The 24,092-nt window shown below is 35.0% G+C and overlaps 1 protein-coding gene across 1 annotated transcript in view; it reads right to left on the bottom strand.

Annotated features, from left to right (window-relative positions):
- kcnd1 (potassium voltage-gated channel, Shal-related subfamily, member 1) overlaps window positions 1-24,092 on the bottom strand; it is a 126,353-nt gene that overhangs the window by 25,136 nt on the left and 77,125 nt on the right. Inside the window, exon 2 of the mRNA XM_056464032.1 lies at window positions 5,226-5,388. Within this exon, the coding sequence (XP_056320007.1) occupies window positions 5,226-5,388 (163 nt within the window). The remainder of the gene's footprint in view (window positions 1-5,225; window positions 5,389-24,092) is intronic.

Genomic DNA, 24,092 nt, shown 5'->3' on the forward strand with positions numbered 1-24,092 from the left:
ACAATATACTAGTAGTTGTTTTTTAGCATATATTTAGCATTTATTATATATTTTTAGCACAATTAAATAAAAATACAGGTTAAAGTAATGCATGTGATGAACAAAAGAAAAAGAAAGAAAGAAAGAAAGAAAGGAAGAAAAAAAGAAAAAAGAAAGAAAGAAAGAAAGAAAGAAAGAAAGAAAGAAAGAAAGAAAGAAAGAAAGAAAGAAAGAAAGAAATATTGGTAACACTTTAGTTTAGGTCACAATTCACAGTATTAACAAACCATTACCTAACACCATTAGCTTAATAAACTACTAATTAGCTGTTAATTAATAGTTAGTAAGGTAGAACATAGGTTTAGGTTTTTTGGTAGGATTAGGGATGCAGAATAAGATCATACTTTATAACTGCTAATGAACAGTTAATATCTCATTAACATGCAAGTAATAAGCAAGTAGTAAATATTAAATTGTGACCTTGAATTAAACTAAAGTGTTACAGAAATGATAATAAGAAAATATGGTATAAATACTGTAAATGATCATAAAAGCATGATTACTAATATGTGAAAAACAATAAAGACTATTTAGAAAGACTTTATACAAAACTAGAAAAAATTATATCAGGCTATAAAGTGTAAAAGAACAAACCTTTAAATATAAATTTTCAAATTGAGTCATTATTGGGGATATTTCTTTAAAAAAAAAAGCTTTGCCGTTCTCAACTGTGTTCATACTTGTATTTATGTCATTTGATCTAAACCAAAACATGAAAAAAAGTATACATTGCGCTTCACTTTTTTCCATATTTTTTATTTTACAGTCTTATTCCAAAATGGATTAAATTCATTTATTTCCCCAAAGTTCTACACACAATACCCCATAATGACAATGTGAAAAAAATGTTTTTGAAATTGTTGCAAATTTATAAAAAAATAAAAATAAAAAACCTGAAATATCACATGAACATAAGTATTCACAGCCTTTGCTCAATACTCTGTTAATGCACCTTTGGCAGCAATTACAGCCACAAGTCTTTTTGAATATGATGCCACAAGCTTGGCACACATGTCTTTGGGAATTTTTGCACATTACTCTTTGCAGTACTTCTCAAGCTCTATGAGGTTGGATGGGAAGCGATGGTGTGCAGTCATTTTTAGATCTCTCCAGAGATGTTCAATAGGATTTAGGTCTGGGCTCTGGCTGGGCCACTCAAGGACATTCACCGAGTTGTTGTGAAGCCACTCCATTAATATTTTTCCTTCATCCTGACTAGTCCTCCAGTTCCTGAGGTTGAAAAACATCAACAAAGCATGATGCTGCCTCCACAATGCTACACTGTAGGGATGGTATTAGCCTGGTGATGGGCGGTGCCTGTTTTTTTCCAAACGTAACGCCTGGCATTTACTCCAAAGAGCTCAATTTTAGTATCATCAGACCAGAGAATTTAGTTTCTTATGGTCTGAGAGTCCTTCAGATGCCTATTGGCAAATTCCTGATGGGGAGTGGCTTGTCTACCATACAGGCCTGATTGGTAGATTGCTGCACAGATGGTTGTCCTTCTGTAAGCTTCTCCTCTCTCCACAGAAAAACGCTGGAGCTCAGACACAGACAATTCCTTTGTCTTCATGCTTGGTTTGTGCTTTGACATGCACTGTCAAGCCTGGAACCTTATATAGACGGGTGTATGCCTTTTCAAATCATGTCCAGTCTACTGCATTTACCACAGGTGAACTCCAATTAAGCTGCTGAAACATCACAAGAATGATCAGTGGAAACAGAATGTACCTGAGCTCAATTTAGAGCTTCACGGCAAAGGCTGTGAATACTTCTGTACATGTGATTTTTCAGGTTTTTTATTTTGAATAAATTTGCAACAATTTCAAAAAATCTTTTTTCACATTGTCATTATGGGGTATTGTGTGTAGAATATTGATGAAATAATTGAATTTAATCCATTTTGGAATAAGGCTGTAACATAAAAAATGTGGAAAAACTGAAGCGCTATGAACACTTTCCGGATGCACTGTAAGGTTCACACTGTCATTTTAAGACCAAGCCTAAAGATACTGTACAAAACAAAATCATTTTTATTAGTTCAAAATCAAACAAAAAGTGCTCAGAGGTTGCTTCAATAATGTGTCTGTGCCCTTTGGGTGAGGGATTCATCAGAATAAACAGCAAAAGTAAGTCCAAGGCACTTGAAAAATTTGGAAAAAATATTAAAAAGCCTTTATTAACAAGGCTATTCCTTAAATCTTTGCCTCTGCGTTTTGGCAAACACTTGCCATCATCAGGATTTTTATTAGCTAACAGTCATCAGAGAACTCATGAAAGCTTATATCCTCCATCATCACACATGCACATGATGATCTGCTGAAAGGAAATGCATTTAAGATGTACAACTTTGAGACCATCAAAGAAAATCAGGTATGCATGAACCCACTGTCCTTTTGTCCTGTTTTTGGTTCATTTAGATGTCGTTGGTCTGTTCTGCACTCTTATTTCTCTTGAACAGAACCAGAGTTTGCTTGGAAGTAGACCAAGACCCAGTTTTTTAATGGTCTCGGTATGCTTGTTCACACTTACTCAAATGACGACATTATCAAAAAACATGGATTGAGTTACAAGAAAGGCTCTTTCTCAGCCATTTTGGACCCAAGAAATGGAGGAAAGTTTGGGAAAACTTTAACAGGAGCACGCATGTCTTTTTGATGTATTTGTTTAACATGATCCCATTAATCAATCAATCAATCAATCAATCAATCTATCTATCTATCTATCTATCTATCTATCTATCTATCTATCTATCTATCTATCTATCTATCTATCTATCTATCTATCTATCTATCTATCTATCTATCTATCTATCTATCTATCTATCTATCTATCTATCTATCTATCTATCTATCTATCTATCTATCTATCTATCTATCTAATTTTTATGTTAATTTCAGTAATATTACTGTATTGTGTACAAATGTTCAGATGATGGTGACACAGTGGCTCAGTGGTTAGCACTGTCACTTCACAGCAAGAAGGTTGCTGGTTCGAGTCCCATCTGGGCCAGTTGGCATTTCTGTGTGAAGTTTGCATGTTCTCGCCTTGTGTCGTGGGTTTCCTTCGAGTGATCCGGTTTCTCCAACAGTCCAAAGACATTGGATAGGTGAATTGAATAAACTAAATTGGCCATAGTGTATGTGTGTGAATGAGTGTGTGTGGATGTTTTCCAATACTGGGTTGCAGCTGGAGGGGCATCCGCTGTGTAAAACATATTCTGGATAAGTCGGCGGTTCATTCCGCTGTGGTGACCCCTGATGAATAAAGGGACTAAGCTGAAGGAAAATGAACTAATGAAAGAATGTTCAGATGATTTATGAACAATATGATTTGTCTAGTAATATTTTTTTATTTTTTTATACTAGTTCTACTGGTTCAAATTGGATTTGTATTGTTAACCCTAAATTTAGAATTAAAATAAATAAAATCTAGATTTTATTTATTTAATGTGTTAAGTTTTTAGCTCCTATACAATCAAAAACTTTTTGCATAAATCTGCAGATTTTTTACACATTTCTGTGCAGAAATAGCAAAAAATGTCTCTAGATTTTCTCTGGGCTTACACTTCTGGCGTGTGTTTGTTTGTGAAATGTAGTTTGCAAGCCAGACAGAGTTGTTGGAGATGCCTCCGATAATAAAGTCATGCAGTGTTTAACATCCTGTCAATGATACAATGCACAAAGTAAACATGTCACTCGGGCTGCGTCCGAAATCGAATACTTCCATACTATACAGTACGCTAAAATCAGTATGCGAGCCGAGCAGTATGTCTGAATACCCGGCTGACTTACTACTTCTGGCGATATTCTGGAGTGTGCATCCCATGATGCCCCGCTAGCGAATTCATGAATGGGAGTAAAGCGACGCAACTGACGCAGGTAGGTCACTTGACCATGACAAAATGGCGGATGTAGTACGTCCGAATTCCATTCATACTTTTCACAATCATACAGTATAAAACGTACTTTTCTAACGGCAGAATAGTACGTTTAAATTTAAATGCAGTACCTACTGAGTAGTAGGCGGTTTCAGACGCAGGCACAGTCATGCAATGTGAAAACAACAGCGACTGGGCGAGTTAGAAAACAATGCAGTGTGAACTCAATTCAATTCAAGTCTATTTGTATAGCGCTTTTCACAATAATGATAGTTTCAAAGCAGCTTTACAAAAGGTTACTGATTACCATAACTTCATTAGTTACTCATATTGAATTAATACTAATTTAACTAATTAACTAGTAAGAAATTAGTAATAGCTTTTAACAGTTAAAGTCAACCCAGGCTCATTCTGATTACGTGCCCCTATATACATTTCTGAAGAGAGCAAAACATGTCCCAGGAGACATGTTTTTTTTGCAGTTTTTGTTTTCGCAAATCCACCAGAGGCCGCTGTGTACGCTTTTTCAGATCTCAAATTTCTCTCGCAAGTGCCATTTATGCCTGCTGTTCTCGCATAAATCCACCAGAGGCCGCTGTTGACTGACTGACCAACTGTCTGATGACCCCACCCTCCCCTTTCCCTATGCCCAACCAATAGTGTTTTTAAAAGCACTATTGACCCACACACCCACTTCCCTAAACCCAACTGCAAAAAAGCAATCCAGAAAAAGAAAAGCTCTCGCCTGATTTTTACCTCGTTATCAGATTTTACCACATTCTCACCCTGTAATTTACCTGTTTATTAAAATTTTTAGCTTTTGTTTTTGTCTTACCGGCTTTCTAGAACCGTTCTTCACCTGACTCAGTTGTTGCGGTGAACTCTGCTATGCATGTCTCAAGTCTGTCGACGTACATGTCGAGTTACCGGACAAACTGGTAACAGCGAAATAAAAAAAACATCCATACGGAGGTAAGTGGACAGCTGGTAAGCAAGAAAAGGAACGGCGTCATACCGCCTCGTATAGTTCATTTTAAAGATGAAATGCAGCCATACGTAGCTCTGGTTACATATTACAAGATCGCCAGAAATGTATACGGGGGCACGTTTTCAGAATGAGCCTATGATGTTTAAATGTATACTTAAAACTTAGAGTTAGAACTCTGCATTAATCTAAACAGACCTGCCAAATGTGAATACACCCTTAGAAGAACACAAGTTCTCTCAAATAAGCAAGAAACAGCAAACAGATGAAATAGTTTTCAATAAAAACAAGACAATAGAGAAGAAAAGGGTTCTTTGATACCTGCTGGGCTCGCATCTTGTCTGCTCTTTGATTCTGATGGTAGATTCGGCTGAAGTTGGACACGATGACGGGAACAGGAAGAGCAATAACCAGCACACCGCTGAGAGAGCAGATAGAGCCGAAGATCTTTCCGGCGATGGTGTTTGGCACCATGTCTCCATACCTGCAACAAACACCAGCGTCCATCAGTGTGTGAGACAGAGAGAGAGAGACAATGAGAATTTGTCTGAATATGATTATGCTGATTTAACGACCAATGCTTGCTCAGAATCTCTTTTGCAGTCACATTTAATGTAATTGAGTAAATTAGTTTGGAAAAGTGCACACGTATTTCAATTCGCAAGGCTCCAAAGCTCATCTCCGAGGCCCCCGGGGGCTCTTTAAGACCCCTAATACAACCCATTACACATTTTTAATAGCAGAATACACCAGCACAGAAATGCAGAATGCTATTAAGGTGATGTGTTTCTCACAAACACACACACACACACCGCAGTACTGCTGCAGTCATAATCACCGCTGTCCTCCTACATACTGCATGACAGTTAACTAATTTACAGAGGTGGTCATGGTTAAGATGTAACCCATAAATCTCTGCGAGGAAACACTATAGATGTGCTTGGAATGGTAAGACATTATATTACTCATACATTTTTTTGCAGTATGCATCCTGCGCACAATGTGTACATTTTCTATGTGCATGCAATTCCTGGATGACATTAGCAAAAATAAATGTAGTTTAAAAACTGACTGTGTTCATAAACAGTGAATTTACTTCACGTTTCTAGAATATACCAAAAACAACTGCAACCGGCTGTGTGTAAACTTCATATTTGTGTTCACAAAAAGCATATATTGTAAAAATCTGTTGCATGTATCATAGATGAATTACATATAGTACAGTATTAGCTCTTATGTAAATGTTTTTCTCTAGTGTTAAAATATTTCTCTAGTGGTGTTTAATGGAGAGAACTTAATATTTTGAACATATAAACAATTGTTTTAATAACTAATTTATAATAAACAAATTTCTTTAGCCTTTTTGTGATGACGTTACATATTTTTTATAGTTATTTTGCAAGATACCAGTATTCAGGTTAATAGTTTTTTTCAAAGTGGGTAGCACATTTGCCTCACAGCAAGAAGGTTGCTGGTTCGAGCCTCGGCTGGGTCAGTTGGCATTTCTGTGTGGAGATTGCATGTTCTCCCCATGTTGGCCAAAGACATGTGGTACATGTGAATTGGGTGTGCTAAAATTGACCGCAGTGAATGTGTGTGAGTGAATGAGTGTGTGCGGATGTTTCCCAGTGATGGGTTGCAGCTGGAAGGAGATTCGCTGCGCAAAACGTATGCTGGATAAGTTGACGGTTCATTCCGCTGTGGTGGCCCCAGAATAATAAAGGCACTAAGCCAAAAAGAAAATGAAAACAAAAACAAAGACCGAAAGAGTGCTAGCTAAACCATCTGTAATATTTTTAATTTAATCGATTTTAATTCACTTTTAGGGTGCTTTCACAATTGGTTTAATTGACTGGACCGTACCCAAGTACAATTGTCCCCCCCCTTGCCACCTTCTCGTTTGATTTGTGTTCACACTGTTTTTTTCCTCCTGAACCCCGATAAGCTTGCGTCATCGAGCTGCTGTTGTGCGTACTGCTGTTGCTAAGTGACGGCCATGAAAGCAAAGTGCCAAAATGGAAAGACATACGCACATCGTGGTCGTTCTTCTTTTACTGAATCTTTTGGTTTTGGATATACAGAAAGCGACTCGCGTCCATCTGCCGCAAAAATATTAAAAACGTTCAGCTGTTTTGGGGCATGCATGAAATGTTCCTGAATGAAAGTGAAAGTGTCAAACTGCAGTTAAAGTTGAAAAATTAAAAGTGAAACAACCGAAATGACATGAAACTCCAGAGGAAATGCGGATCGCACGGTGACGCAATGCCGTTAATCGAATTATGTGTTATAATATGTAAAGGAACATTCAAAAAGCAACTCATGTAAACGCCTTAATCTTATTATTGTCTTAATTATATTTAGGCAAATAATTTTATTACTGATGTCCATGTAAACGTAGTCAATGAGGGGAAAATGCCTTGCAGCAGTAAATGATCAGTCCAGGAGGTGGCGCTGATCGACAGCAGTATTAGTTTAAAGACGTTAAAAGTAAGTAAAATAGATTAAAACTATTGTTTCAAAGCTGTTCAATTGTGACTCTTTATAAGCATCAAGCTGCTGAGCAGAAGTTCGAAGCATCCTCGTTACGCATACACGCAAAGCATAATGGGAAATTTTGCATTCTAAGAAAAAGGACTATATTACAATAAACAAACTACCCCAAGAAATGAATTGATAGAAAAAAACTGCAACTAGCAAGAGTTTTGAAATTCAGTTTCATAGCTGGTACAGCTCATCCCTATCTCAAAATATAGAGAAATGTGCAAAAAGTGTTGCTACTACTGCAAAACCCTCCACGGCAGCTTGGACGGGGAGGCACAAAACGCTCAAAGCACAATTATTCAGAGCTTTACGCAGAGACAGCAGCACTTTTGAAATGTCATTTTGTGATGTTTCTGAAAGGTTCCTGGTGCGATACACATTTCTCAGAGGTGCACTGTGAATTTCAGATCAGTCACTGACAACACAACAAAAGACAAAGAGAGAGAGAACGCAATCATCATGCGACACATTCACATTCACGTCATGTTTCATCCCTTCACAGGAGACCGATCTGCGGGTGGCGTAAATTAAACCAATATTTGTTTTTACAGCGGTCTTGATGTTCTGCACTTATATGCTGTACCTGCCTCCTGCTCCAGCAGACCGAAACTGTCTGAACACTCCCTTCAAGAATACGGACAATATGCTAATCTAAACGTGGATATGTTTCCTTTGAGAATTTCATCAAATACTATTTAAATTGCATTCAAAGCTTATGTTTTATCATTTTTAAGGCATTACCTGGGAATCAAACAGTGAGGTTGTAAGCATTATGCTTTACTGTTTCAGATGTCTGGGCAGCACGGTGGCCTTACAGCAAGAAGGTCGCTGGTTCGAGCCCCGGCTGGGTCAGTTGGCATTTCTGTGTGGAGTTTGCATGTTCTCCCCGTGTTCGCGTGGGTTTCCTTCGGGTGCTCTGGTTTATCAAACAAGTGTAATAAACGTGGTATAAGAATTATTATGTGTAAGTAAGAATTATTAGCCCCCCTTTGAATTTTTTTTTTATATTTCCCAAATGATGTTTAACAGAGCAAGGAAATTTTCACAGTCTGTCTGATAATATTTTTTCTTCAGGAGAAAGTCTTATTTGTTTTATTTTGGCTAGAATAAAAACAGTTTTACATTTTTTAAAAGTCATTTTAAGGTCAAAATTATTAGCCCCTTTATGCATTTGTTTTCGATAGTCTACAGAACAAACCATCATTATACAATAACTTGCCTAATTACCCCTAACCTGCCTAGTTAACCTAGTTAAGACTTTAAATGTCACTTTAAGCTGTAAGTGTCTTGAAAAATATCCAGTCAAAAAATGATTATCTGTCATTATGGCAAAGATAAAAATAAATCAGTTATGAGAAATGAGTTATTAAAACTATTATGTTTAGAAATGTGTTGAAAAAAATCTTCTCTAATTAAACAGAAATTGGGGAAAAATATAAACGGGGGGCTAATAATTCTGACTTCAACTGTAGGTGAATTAGGTAAGCTTAATCGTTCATAGTGTATGTGTGTGAATGAGTGTGTATGGATGTTTCCCAGTGATGGTTTGCAGTTGGAAGGGCATCCGCTGCATAAAACATTGGCGGTTCATTCCACTGTGATGATCCCAGATTAATAAAGGGACTAAGCGGAAAAAAAATGAATGAATGTTTGAAATGTAGAAATATACTGTACAGCTGATTTTTTAAATTCTTTTTCAAATGTCTGCCAAATGCTGTTTAATGGAGAGAGATTTTTTTTAAACGTTTAAAACATGTATTTATATCTGCTTTTATTCCAGTCAAACTAAAAGAAACAAGAAATTTCAGGAAAAAAAAGAAACTAAATACTTTGAAAATGTCCTTGTTCTCAGTACTTGAGAAATATAAAAAGAAATCCTTTAAACTGAATGCAGTGAAAACATTTGGTTGTAAAAACTTTTTTCATTCAGACATTTTTAGAAATTCAGACGTTTTTTCATTCAGAAATTTTACAATTCCAAAAACAAATAATGAAACTGCTAGCTAAACCATCTGTCATTTTTAATTAATCTGCAATTTTATTGAATTTAATTAGATCTTAACATAGATGAAGTTCTAGTAGACTGAAGCTGGTTCAGTCCAGTTTTCAGAGTTGAAGTTAAGTTCAGTGTAATGTAAATATCGAGCTCTAAAAAACACTGATATCAATATATCGGCCAATATTGTTTATATGCATATTATAGTGTATATACAAAATGAAATTGTAAAACTTTAAATGAATAAATAAATAACATTCATTTAAATTAATTAGACTATTACCTAGAAAATGCTTTTATTTATACTTATATATTATACTATACTAATATAGCCACTCAGTATATTTTTCCCTAATTTCTGTTTACTGGAGAAAAGATTTTTTCAACACATTTCTAAACTTAAAGGTTTTAATATCTAATTTCTAATAACTGATTTCTTTTATCTTTGCCATGATGACAGTACAAAATATTTTTCTAAATATTTTTCAAGATTTTAGTCTAGTATTCAGATTGAAGTGCATTTTATATAATTATATATATATATGAAGAGTTCAGATGCAAAAACCTCTAAGCGCCATGTGGAATTTTCTTCTACAATGAGCATTTTTCTCAGCCTCTTATGTTTTATGTTCAGTTATTTCATGTTATATGAATATATACACACAGTTGAGGTCAGAATTATTAGCTCCCCTTTTATTATTTTAAAAAAATATTTCCCAAATGATGTTTAACAGAGCAAGGAAATTTTCACAGTATGTCTGATAATATTTTTTTCTTCAGGGGATGTCTTATTTGTTTTATTTCAGCTATATTAAAAGCATTATCAATTTTAAAAAAAATCTATTTTAAAGTCAAAATTATGAAAAATATCTAATCAAATATTATGTACTGTCATCATGGCAAAGATAAAATAAATCAGTTATTAGAATTGAGTTATTAAAACTATTATTTTTAGAAATGTTGTTGAACCAATCTCTCAGTTAAACAGAAATTATGGGGAAAAAAAAGTAATTCAGGGGGGCTAATAATTCTGACTTAAACTCTCTCTCTCTCTCTCTCTCTCTCTCTCTCTCTCTCTCTCTCTCTCTCTCTCTCTCTCTATATATATATATATATATATATATATATATATATATATATAGTTTAATGGTATTGATTGTATTTGCTTAATTCAATGAAGTGTTTTCATTTGTTATAGTTTAAATTAAAAATGCTTCAAACAACATTGTTAAAGTGTTGTGTTGTCTAAAACATAACACTTTAACAATGTTTTTAGAAGCATTTTTAAACTACAACAAATTAAAACACTTCATAGAATTAAGCAAATACCATCAATCTATTCAAACCCACACCTAATAAATCTACAGAAACTGAGAATTTTCAAATGGTCTCTACATTTTTTTCCATAGCTGTACATGTAAACATACTTTTACCATCTCTCCAGCGATCAAAAAACATGAAACCACCCTCAGAAAGTGGCCTGTCACATAAATCATCCAAATCAGGGCTCTCTACATTATATTGGGCTCTATAACAATATCCTAAACCCTCTTTAGTGTCGCTTATTTGTCAGACCCCCATTTCACACTGTGCTCCCAGGACTAATCCACATCGGCCTGGGCAGCTAATTTCATTTCCAACTGGTAAATGTCCAGATTTTGGCATTGGCAGATAGCCTCAGGTGCACAAGGAGGGCAGGAAGCAGGTATAGATTTGTACAACACCAATGCTTATTAACCTTTCAATGCTTCATGATCTTTGAATGTTCTATTGTTTGTTAGTGTTAGTGAGCTAGATCAGCAGTTAATAAAGAAAATATATGCATGATGCATAAATACTTAAAAAAACAACAACAAAGGACCAAGTTCTTACATATGTGGTCTGTATCGTTATTAAAAATAAAAGTTCATCTACTTATTCCTAATGTTTATAATCAGAAGGCAATACAAAAGCACACACAATAAAGAAAAAAACAATCATAGAAACCTTAATGGATATATTTGAAAATGTATTGCTTTTAATGGAAACTGTATTGGTCAATTGGGTCTCTATTGGTACCTTTTTGCCTTCTATTAGAGGTATGTTAAAACCAGCCTGATCTCACGAGAAAACGTAAGTATTTTACGTTTTGTCAGTTTAGTGGCTAATTCGTACGATACGTATTGGAAGTTGTATCGCTTGTAATGAAAATTGTAATAGTCTATTTGATCTCTACTGTATTAAAAATGTATTGTTTTAATGGAAACTGTATTGGTCAACTGGGTCTCTATTGGTGACATGCTAAAACCAATGTATCCAAATGGAATAAGTCCCAAACACACTAAAAACAATATAATATACGGGTTTTAAAGGTTATAACTTGATGTTTTGTAATGTTTTAATGGTATTTGTGGTGGAAACCATCTATTCATTCATTAGTAGGGTCTTGATCTTTAGTGTTATTATTGTTTGGTAGTGTAAGTCAGCTAGATCAGCACTTAGTAAAAAAATGGATGGAGGATATGGATGATAACTTTTGTCTGAAAACTCAAAACTGCAACATAAACAGGAACAGTTGCAGCAGAAAGGACAGGTAGTGTAACAGGGCAATGTTGTTTTTTTTTACTACACAGCATAAATTCATGCATAACGTTGAGGCATTATCCAGGAGAGCTCACTATCCCTTTAATTTTCCTATAATAGAAAGTCTTAGACAGACGTCCCATGAGCGTGAACGAGGCTGCCTGGCCTAGATGCCGGTCTGGAAAGGGGTCAAGGAGGTTTGCCAGAAGTTCACGGAGAACAATGTACGGAAAGATTAAACGCTGCACATGCATGGAAAACATCAGAGGGAAAACAGCAAACGGTTGTTTTTGTGGCTGCTGATGCCTCAGTTTTTCCCTCTCCCGCACCAGTACGTCACCACTTACTCTGTCTCTCTTTCTCTCTCGCTCTCTCGTGGAAACCTTGCTGGAGATAAAAAGGACGATTAGGTACAGAAGGACGGAATTTAGAGAGCCCGAAATAAAGCTTCCTCAAACATGTCTATTTTTGCGCTCCTGCGAAACTGATACAATCCTGTTTCCCCTGGCCTTGAAACATGACATCACTTTAAACTCAGCAAAACTACCGCTATGAATAGTACAATCGCAATTAGGAGCACGTCATGCTGAAGTCCTTCACCGTATGACAAGCACAACATCACGCAACACACAAGGGCAGCGCACAGAAATACAAACTGTATACTGCATGCAAAACTGTACTGTAGGTTATACAGTGTGTGAAATTGCATGTTAAAGGTTGTTATAAAGGTATAAAAATAAAGGAACAAACAGTACCTATGATACATATTCAGGGTTTCTGCAGATATCATAATGGCAAATTTAAGACTTTAAGACCTTTTTAAGACCATTAAGTAATAAATTTAAGGCCTATCACAATATCAAAAACACGCTTATATGTAAAGAGAAAATGCAAAAATCACAAAATTAGTGGCAAAATAAATGTATTTAAATTGTATAGTACTGAACACATTTTAGATGCAGGATTGAACTACAGAAAAAAACAAACAAACAACAAACAAAAAACACATCTTAGGCCGATTTATACTTTTTCCTGGCGCCACGTCATGGACCTCCGCTGACTGTGCGCGCACCTCACGAAATGGACAAGGCTTTTGTACTTGACGCGTTCGTCGTTGTGATATTCTTTAAAACAACAAGGGGTGGTCAAAAGAAATGCACCGTAAAGTCAGACGGATAAACAGAGAGGTAGGAAGTTTCCGGAACTATGTCATCTCATTAATATCTTTCAATATTTTTAAACTAATTATTTTTTAAAATTATTTTAATGATTATAAAGACTTTTAAGATTTTATTAAGACTTTTAATCAAACTTTGATGCATCACTTGCTTTTGTTCATATCTCTGACCGTTCTACCTATTAAAGTTAAATATTAATAACAACAGAGCACAGGTTGCTTTACAAATATATATTTTTTATCATGGAAAGAATAAAAGCAAAAAAGTACACTAAAAATACTGACTTTTTTATTTTGCCCACTCAACAATTCACACATTACTGTCTGGCTAGATTCTGTCCTCTACTTGTAACCTAAAAAGGCAATAATGGTCCAACAATCCTGACCATTATCACCAATAAAGCCTAGAAATAGGGCATAAGTATATTGTAAACCGATAGGTTCAATTATTCCTTTCCAGTTATCAAAGAAATCATTAGTTACTTTATTTTAGCCTGTAACTATTAAATTGTTTAAATTCAAAATTGTAATATATACATCAGTGTAACCCCAATGAATGGTGGAGAAACATATTCTGTAATATCAAAACCACCTGGGTCTCCACTTTTGCCATGGCCTCTCTTTTTGTTTTAACTAACTTATCCTTCAGGTTTTTCCAAACTTTTACAAAAACTTTCGTCATTTCCCACGGCTGTTGCAATTTCTAGCCAAGATTTATTGGCCATCAGGTTATCCCGATGATCACGCAGAAAATGTCTTCAAAGTGTTTCATATTCAACTCAAATCAAACGTGGCGCCGTGCGAACTGTTCACTCGAGTCTCAAAAACGTTCATCAGCTCCGACCGCCGAACTCACGTTGCGCGCACCCAAAGCGAACCTCAGCAAACAGCGATGATGTCCCAATCGCACCAGGCACTGAGTTCAATAACAGAAAGCTGATTGGCTTTTGCATGTTGGTCTCATTTGTAGTTGTAATACCACAAATTACATTTGGACTAGTGAAATAAAGAACTACAACATCAAGAAAACAAGCAACAGCAACAAAAAAGAATTTGAATGAGCATTAGATGTAGCATTACATGGAAATCGGGAAAATAAGACCTGTGCAAAAATATTTAAGACCTAGAACAGCGAATTTAAGACTTTTTAAGGCTTAAAATTTTGATTTTTAAATTTTAGACTTTTTAAGATCCCTCGGAAAATTCCTTATTTAGTCCCTTATTTATTAGCGGTTGCCACAGCAGAATGAACCGACAACTAATCTGGCATATGTTTTATGCAGCAGATGCCCTTCCAGCCGCAACCCAGTGCTGGGAAACATCCATACACTCTCACATTCACACACACATACACTACTGCCAATTTAGTTCATCCAATTCACCTACTGTATAGTGCATGTCTTTGGACTGTGGGGGAAAGCGGAGCACCAGGAGGAAACACACATGAACACGGGGAGAAAATGCAATCTCTATATAGAAATGCCATCCCCTCTGGGATATTTTTAAGGATTTAGTTATGTTGAAAATGGTAGTTTCTAACTAGCGGCTAAATGTGAATACATAAACTGAAATGAAATGTCCTCAAACCAGTGTAGTTTCAGCTGCAAACCATATAAACTCAAACTTTCAGTGGAAAAGACCCTGAATAAAAACTGAAAGTGTGTTGCTGAAGTGTTATATCTAATTTATTAAATAATTTTTTTATGATAAAGAAAGAATCATAAACATTCTTTGATCACTGCTTCTTTTTTTTTTACAACAGTCCAAAAGCGAATTGTAAAACTCACATTGGTCGTTTTATTTTTGTCTAGGAAAGCAAGGTGATGCTAACCTAAAAACGCATTATCACTGCAGTGCTCTGTTAGTCCCGCTTCATTCGTCATGCTGGAAATAAAAGGTCAAGTAAGTGCATTGCATTGTGTGATACAGTATGTTGTGCAGTAGTATTTACTTCATGCATACACTCAAAGAAATAAAAGTACAAAATCAGACACAAAGAAATATTAATATCTACCATTTAGCTACCAATATGCACACTCCAGTTGCTAAAATGTACCTGCAATGTACTAAAATTGGGTAAAGAGTTAAATTGATAGTTTATCCAAATATCTACTCACTATTATATCACTATACTTCAAACCTTTATTTTTATGTAAGAACACAAAAGAAGATATTTTGAAGAATGTTGAAAACCGGTAACCATTGACTTCTATAGTAGCACATATTACGGAAGCCAATGGTTACTTTTTCAGCTTTCTTCAAAATATCTTCCTTTGTGATCAACAGACGAAAGAAACTAAAAACAGGATCGGAACGAGTAAAAGGAAAGTAAACTATGACAGAATTTTCATTTTTGCGTGAACTAACTCTTTAAATGTACTGCTCCACTTAATTTTTGAGTGTGCAAAACATTGTCACAGTATGAATTCTGCAGAAATAGTTATTCCTAACATGTACAAACATTCAGCAGTCAACAGTGAGAGGTCAAGGCTTAACCGGTGAACGGGTGCTTTTCATCTGCTTTAAGTAAATTGTAAAGTAAAGTGCATTGCATTGTGCTATAGTGTATGTTGTGCAGTAGTATTTGTTTCATGCATACACTCAAAGAAATAAAAGTACAAAATCAGTCACAAAGAACTACTAATATCTACCATTTAGCTCCCAATATGCACTCTCCAGGTGCTAAAATGTACCTGCAATGTACTAAAATTGGGTAAATAAGGAGTTAAATTGATAGCTTATCCAAAAATCTACTCACTATTATATCACTATACTCCAAACATTTCTTTATATGAAAGAACACAAAAGAAGATATTTTGAAGAATGCTAAAAAAAGGTAACCACTGACTTCCACAGTAGCACATATTATGGAAGTCAATGGTTACATTTTCAGCTTTCTTCAAACTATCTTCCTTTGGGTTCAACAGACAAAAGGAACTCAAACAGGATCGGAACGAGTAAAGAGAAAGTGAACGATGACAGAATTTTTATTTTTGCGTTAACTATCCCTTTAAATGTACTGCTCCACTTTACCTTTGAGAGTGCGCAAAACACTGTCACAGTATAAATTCTGCAGAAATGGTTATTCTGAACATGTACAAACATACAGCAGTCAACAGCGGGAGGTCAAGGGTTAACCGGTGAACGGGTGCTTTTCATCTGCTAGTGGAAATTGAAGAGGCTCGAATATAGATTACATGCAGGAAAACACCGCTTCATGGATTTCAACACTTCCATTTGATCTTTTTTTTTTTTACATTTCACTAGCCATCAATCTTTCTCATTCTTTTTACAACTCTCATCTAGTCGCCTGTTCACGTTTTGCTCCATACAAACACACGCCTCTGTACTGACAGTATGCAAATCTTCAGACAGAGGGATCTACAGCTTTAATATGAAAAAGGGCTCACGGTGGACACGTCAATAACGTGTTAGCTTCTTTCATTCTTAACCGAAAGTGTCAGCGATTGTTAAGTGCTGGACGTAACAGACAGCATGACTGCATGCATCAATTAAAAATAGGAAGAAGGGCCAGATCTCATTATACAACACCAACCTGAGGACGTTCGTAATACTTGGAGAAAGAGAATAATTCACATTCACATGCAGTCCTAGAAGCATCTGATTTGAATTTTGCTGTCATTGCACTTGTGTTCCACACAGAGGAGAAAAATAAAAATGCATTTCATGCTCACAGGATTCTCCAAAACACCACTATACCATTATTTAATACAATACATTGGGGGTTATTTTGGTAACACTTTACAATAAGGTTGTATATGTACATACTAACATGAACAAACAATGAACAATACATTCATTATGGCTTTCATTCATGTTAGGACATGGAAACACAGTTGTTTATTATTAGTTCATGTTAACTCACGGTGGATTACCTAATGTTAACAAGCATGAATTGGGATTTTGATAATGCATTAGTAAATATTGAACTTTGATTAATAAATGCTCGACAAGTATTGTTCATTATTAGTTGATATTAGTAAATACATTAATTACTGAAACCTTATTGTAAAGTGTGACCAGATTTTTTATATTTTGTGTTTTAAAAATTTTCCAAAATCATTCAAGTGGCTAAATAAATGAAGTAATTAATAAATTAGTTAAGTATAATAATTAATTACTTAATAAAAAATAAGGCAAAATTAAAAGTTTATTTGTCATAAACACACATATATGTATGTGTGTGCGTGTGTGTGTGTGTGTGTGTGTGTGTGTGTGTGTTAAAATGCTTAAGTTTTTTAACTGTCATGATCACCAGCAATCTAGGCTTGTGGATCGCTGGTAAAACTTGCACCCTCACCCGGATTACAATTCTGTCACCTTATGAACTACAAATCCTGTCTAAGACTGATTACACAGACTATATAGACTGCTCACATTCCCACACACGGGGCTGAGTCTTGTTGGTTTATCCCTGTAACATTACGAAGCATTTCCTGTGACTTGTCTTTCCGTGTTTCTTGACCCTTGCCTTGTTTCCCTCCTGTATCGACCATTTGCCTGTGACCTCGACTACGCTTGTAGATTTCCCTGTATGTACCTGTTTGCTCCTGTGATTGACCATTGCCTGTCTGACATTATTAAATAGAGCGGCACATGGATCCTCACTCTGTTGTCACCTGATTCCCTTTTTGGTTACATTAACGGAGTGTCTAGTGCATAAAGTGGTAAAAGAGTGTCTCCTACAGGTCAAGCCCACTCACCTGCATGGAACACACTTACATACACAATATACTCTAAGACCAGCATGTGTGAAATTTGCATGAATTTGCTTGAAAGTAGCATTGTTACTTCACTCTTTAGTGTCACATAATTCAGAAATCATTCTAAATGTAATAATTTGATGCTTAAGAATCATTTATTATTTATTATACAAAGATGAAGACAAAATTATTAGCCCTCTTTTACTCAAAAAATAATTTTTGCTGCTTGTTGAAACTGAATATTAAACAACATAATTCTTGAGTTTTCTTTGGGGACACAAAGAACCACTGTAAAAAATGCTGGATTCCACACTCTCAGTTTGTGTTAAGACAAACATGAAGGAATTCAGCTAACTTATTAGTTTTTACAAATGTAAGTGGTTTGAACATAAACAATTAAGTTGTCTTAAAACCCCTCAAGAATTGTGTTGTTTCAGCTAAGTAGTTTGAACAAACAGCAAACATAGTTTTTGACTGTGCACTCTCAGAAATAAAGGTATGCGAGCTGTCACTGGGGTGGTACCTTTTTAAAAGGTACACATTTGTACTAAGAATCAGAATCAGTTTTATTGCCAAGTGTGCTTCACACACACAAGGAATTTGTTTTGGCTACAGAAGCTTCCAGTGTACATAAAGTGACAAGTGACAACACAAAATAAATCTGAAAAAATAGACGATAAACATTAAAACAGAGATGCAATTAGTGAAAAAGTTCTGGATGTTGAATTGTATGTACAGATTTGTAATAAATATACAGGTTATAAGGTGCTGTGTACAAATGTGAATGGAAAAAGTATTGCATTGTATATTGTTGCTGTGTACAAGTGCGTATGAGAAAGTATTGCACGTTTACTGCACAGTAGGGAAATATTAACTGTTCATGAGGTAGATGGCCAGAGGAAAGAAACTTTTCCTGTGTCTGGCTGTTTTTGTGCTTGGTGCTCTGAAGCGCCGACCAGACGGTAACAGTTCAAACAGGTAGTGTGCTGGGTGTGAGGCGTCCAGAGTGATTTTGCAAGCCCTTTTACTCACTCTGGAAGAGTACAGTTCTTCAAGTGTAGGAAGGGTAGTGCTAGTGATTCATTCAGCAGTCCGGACTATTCGCTGTAGTCTACAGAGGTCGGTTTTGGCAGCTGAGCTAAACCTAGACGATGATTGAAGTGCAGAGGATGGATTGGATGACAGCTGAGTAGAACTGTACGAGCAGCTCCTGTGGCAGGTTGAACTTTCTCAGCTGAAGGAAGTTCAGTCTTTGCTGGGCTTTCTTCACAATAGGGTCCATATTGGTACCTCAAAAGTATATATTAGTACCTAAAAATTTTAAGAGGAACACTTTTGTACTTTTTAGGTACTAATATCTACCCTTGAGGTGTTAATATGGACTTTTAGGTAAATATTTGTACCTTTCGAAAAGGTACCACCCCAGTGACAGATCACGTACCTTTATTTCTGAGAGTGTGTATACTTACCACAAGTTCCATGACTTAAACACTTGAGAGATGATCCGAATAAACTTTTACACACGCACGCACGCACGCACGCACGCACACACAAAGAAAGTAATGAATATGATGACAACAACAAGACAAGTTTTGCTCAGCAAGAAAACGCCCATGTTGACAAAGCATAGACCATGTTAGCTCGACACAGACATTTTAAATCCACATCAAATATTCATGAGGAGGGCGCCTACAATTACAAACTCCCCGTAAACTCTGAAACACACTCTCTGATTAAACACACGTCTTCATCTAGTTCATTCACCACCGAACGCATCAAGCTGTCCGGCCCTGACAGCTAAACCCAGCACAACAGAAACAAATGTGTTCTGACTCGGCCAATGATTACGCCTGACAGTCCCCATTATCAAGCACAAGTTTTCCACAGATGACAAGCTTTCGGCAGAGCAGCTGATGTGCCAAACATTTCCATTCAACAGCCGATCACTCAAATCTGGCCTGCTCAGCTTTAATTACATTTGAGTAATCGCTGATTCAATTATGTTGAAAATTAAATGAGATGTTGAATTGTTTATTTCAAATATTTCATAGTTTTAAATGCTATTTTTTCACAACATTGTGCAATGTGCGAGTATTATTCAGGATAATATATTATTTAGTAATTTCATGCCATTATTTTGCACTTATGTCTCATAGTTTGTGACTATTTCCTCATTTTTTTCAAAAACCTCACAGTTTTATGACTTTATATTTCAGAATTTAGATACATGTTACTTTCTCTCACAAAATATGACTTTAAATCACAACTTTATCCTTTATTGCAACTTTATTAACTCTCTAATTGTAATTTTTATATGGTGGTTTATTCAAAAGATATTTTTTCAAAATTTTCATTACAATTTTTTACAATTGTTAGGTTTTTTTTTCTTCACAATCACAACATTGTCTTACACAGTGTGCAATTATTATTCACAATGTAACTATAATTTTGTAATTTCATGCCATTGTTTTACATTTATGGCTCATGATTTGTGACCTACAGCCTAAAAAATTCTGGGATAAACAAAATTTTCTTGGTTCCACACAATTTGTGCTAGGACAACATTAAGAAATTAACTTAACTTATTAGTTTTTACAAACTTAAGTGGATCAAACATAAAACAATTAAGTTGTCCCAAAAAAAAACTCAAGAATTGTGTTGTTTCAGCTCATTTTAAACAAGTCAGGTTTTTTTGCGTAATTTCACAAAACATGATCATTTACAATAACTTCACACGACACATATAATTCATTTTACAGATATTAAATATTTTACTTTAATAGGGGACTTTATATTTCATAATTTAGAAATATAGTTATCTAAATCATACTTCCTCTAAATGCAACTTTATCTAACAAAATTTTACTTTAAACAACAAGTTTCTTCTTTATTGCATCTTTATTCACTCTCTAGTTCTAATTTCATGTGGTGGTTTTGATTATTTCCTTCAATATTCTCAGTTAAAAATCACAACTTTGTCTTACACAATGTGCAATTATTATTCACAATATGATTATAAATTGGCATTTTCATGTCATTATTTTGCATTCATGTCTCATATTTTCTAACTTAATTTTACAAAACATGATCATTTACTTAACTTTGCTGCTCATTTGTTTCGATTTTACTATTAATGTAATGAATTAAATATGTAAAAATTAAATGTAAAATTATTTGACTTTAAATAGGGGGACTTTATATTTATAATTTAGATGCACGTTATCTAAATCATATTTACTATAAATGCAACTATCTCACAAAATATAAATTTAAATCACAACTTTATTCTTTATTGCAACTTTATTGACTCTAATTTTATTACAAAATAAACAACTTTATTGCTTTTAAACTTTACTTAGGATTTAATATTTTGTTTTACACGCAAATCATATTTATATTTATTATATAAAATGTATTTCTTACACTCACAGCTTTATCTCAAACAATGAGCCTTTATTATTTACTATAATATATGTTTGTCTCATAATGCATTTCTGTCTCATATTTACAGTAACTTTACATAATACCGTTTCAGATATTTACATCTTAATCTCACAATAAACTCTTGGTTTTATTAAGAACTTCATATTTAACAAGACATAAAAGTAATTTATTCTTTATTGCAACTTTATTCACTCTCTAATTGTAAATTCATATGGTGCTTTTGCCAATAGCCGATTTCTCAATTCCTTCCCACTCAGATTTAATCACGCTTAAGTAATTACTAATTCAATTATGAATGGCTGACTGTCTGCACGTACTGTGAATAAAATGAGGTATTGAACTTTTCATTGCTTTTATTTAAGATTTAATATCTCAAAGTTTAGCTGTACTATAATTAAATCATATTTCTCACAACTTTACCTCACACAATGTCCCTAACATTGAGTTAATGTAGTTAAATTCAGTAAAAATTTTAACCCATTTTGGGTGTCCGTTTTAAACCCAAAATTAAGTTGTCAACCCACTATTTTATGACTTCAATTTCTGTCATAATCTTACACAATCTGACTTCATCTGTATCTATATTTTAAAATGTGAAAATTAAAGGTAAAATAAATAAAAGTTAGTGTAAATTATATATATAGCACACAATAACTGTCTCAACAAATGTGTTATTTTAAAACCTAATCTCGCAATTAACCCTTTTGCTTTAAATAGGAATTTTATATCGACATAGTGGCTCACAGCAAGGTTGTTTATTCGAGTTGGTATTTCTGTGTGGAGTTTGCATGTTCTCCCCTTGTTGGTGTGGGTTTCCTCTGGGTGCTCTAGTTTCCCGCACAGTCCAAAGACATGCGCTAATTGAATTGAATAAGCGAAATTGGCTGTAGTGTATGTGTGTGCATGTGAGAGTGTATAGGTGTTTCCCAGTACTGGGTTGTCCCACCTTTAGTTTGTTTGGTGATAACCATGCTAGAAAATTCTGAAAAATGCATCCCTGCCAGATTATGATTCAACTTATTCACCAGTATACAGATTATTAGGTAGATTATTGTGTGGAAGGTTTAGGGTTCAGAGGACAAATGGCTTGTACTAGACAGTCAGGTGATATCAATGAAAGAATGCTTAATCTGGCAGAGGTGTCATTTTTAATGTTAAAAAGCACAATTTTTGCTACAGCTTAAAGGGCAATAGGAGATCACGGAAAATTCTAACATTGATGGCACTGAAAGCTTACATCCCACCCTGCAAATCGCCATCCAAAGCCACAGCTCCTGAACGCATACTAAACAACAACAACCCAAGTTTAAACCCAAACTTAAGTTGTCAACCCACTATTTTATGACTTCAATTTCTGTCATAATCTTACACAATCTGACTTCATCTGTATCTATATTTTAAAATGTGAAAATTAAAGGTAAAATAAATAAAAGTTAGTGTAAATTATATATATAACACACAATAACTGTCTCAACAAATGTGTTATTTTAAAACCTAATCTCGCAATTAACCCTTTTGCTTTAAATAGGAATTTTATATCGACATGGTGGCTCACAGCAAGAAGGTTGTTCATTCGAGTTGGTATTTCTGTGTGGAGTTTGCATGTTCTCCCCTTGTTGGTGTGGGTTTCCTCTGGGTGCTCCAGTTTCCCACACAGTCTAAAGACATGCGCTAATTGAATTGAATAAGCTAAATTTGCTGTAGTGTATGTGTGTGCATGTGAGAGTGTATAGGTGTTTCCCAATACTGGGTTGCAGCTGGAAGGGCATCCGCTGTGTAAAACATATGCTGGATAAGTTGGCGGTTCATTCCGCTGTGGCAACCCCAGATGAATAAAGGGACTAAGCTGAAGGAAAAGAAATGAATGAATAAACAACTTTATCTCACATAATGACTTTAAAAAGCAGCTTTATTTCTCTTAAATTTGAATTAAGTCATGTCTCTATTTTTATAACTCATGATGACTTTATTTTGCACATCTGAGAAACTCATATTTAAAAAATGACTAATTGTGGGTCAAAAAAGGATGAATATGAACACCTTTTTTCAGTTAAATTTTTAACCCAACAAATGGGTTTGTCCATATCTGATTCAAAATTAAACTAAAACAACCCAGCATTTACACTTAAATTACAGACATACTTCATCTAACAATATCACTAAATAAATAACTTTATTTCCTAAAATTTCAGATTTTAAAATTTGATCTCACAATTAACTCTTTTACTTTTATTATTTAAGAATTGAGATGTAAGTCATCTAAATCATATTTCTTATAATCACACCTCTCTCTCCTTTATCTCTCATGATATGACTTTAAATTACAACTTTATTTTGTGAAATTTATTTCAGATTGTAAATTATTCATTCATTCATTTTCTTTTTGGCTTAGCCCCTTTATTAGTCTGGGGTCACCACAGCGGAATGAACCGCCAATTTATCCAGCATATGTGTTACGCAGCAGATGCACTTCCAGCTGCAACCCATCACTGGGAAACATCCATACACTCTCACTCACAAACATACACTACAGACAATTTAGCTTCCCTAATTCACCTATAGCGCATGACTTTGGACTTGCAGGGGAAACCGGAGCACCCGGAGAAAACCCACGCCAACATGGGGAGAACATGCAAACGCTATGCACAAATGCCAACTGACGCAGCCGGGACTCGGACCAGCAACCTTCTTGCTTTGAGGCGACAGTGCTACCCACTGCGGCACCCTGATTGTAAATTAATTTT

The sequence above is a fragment of the Danio aesculapii genome, chromosome 8, assembly GCF_903798145.1.
Source record: "Danio aesculapii chromosome 8, fDanAes4.1, whole genome shotgun sequence".
Lineage (NCBI taxonomy): Eukaryota > Metazoa > Chordata > Actinopteri > Cypriniformes > Danionidae > Danio > Danio aesculapii.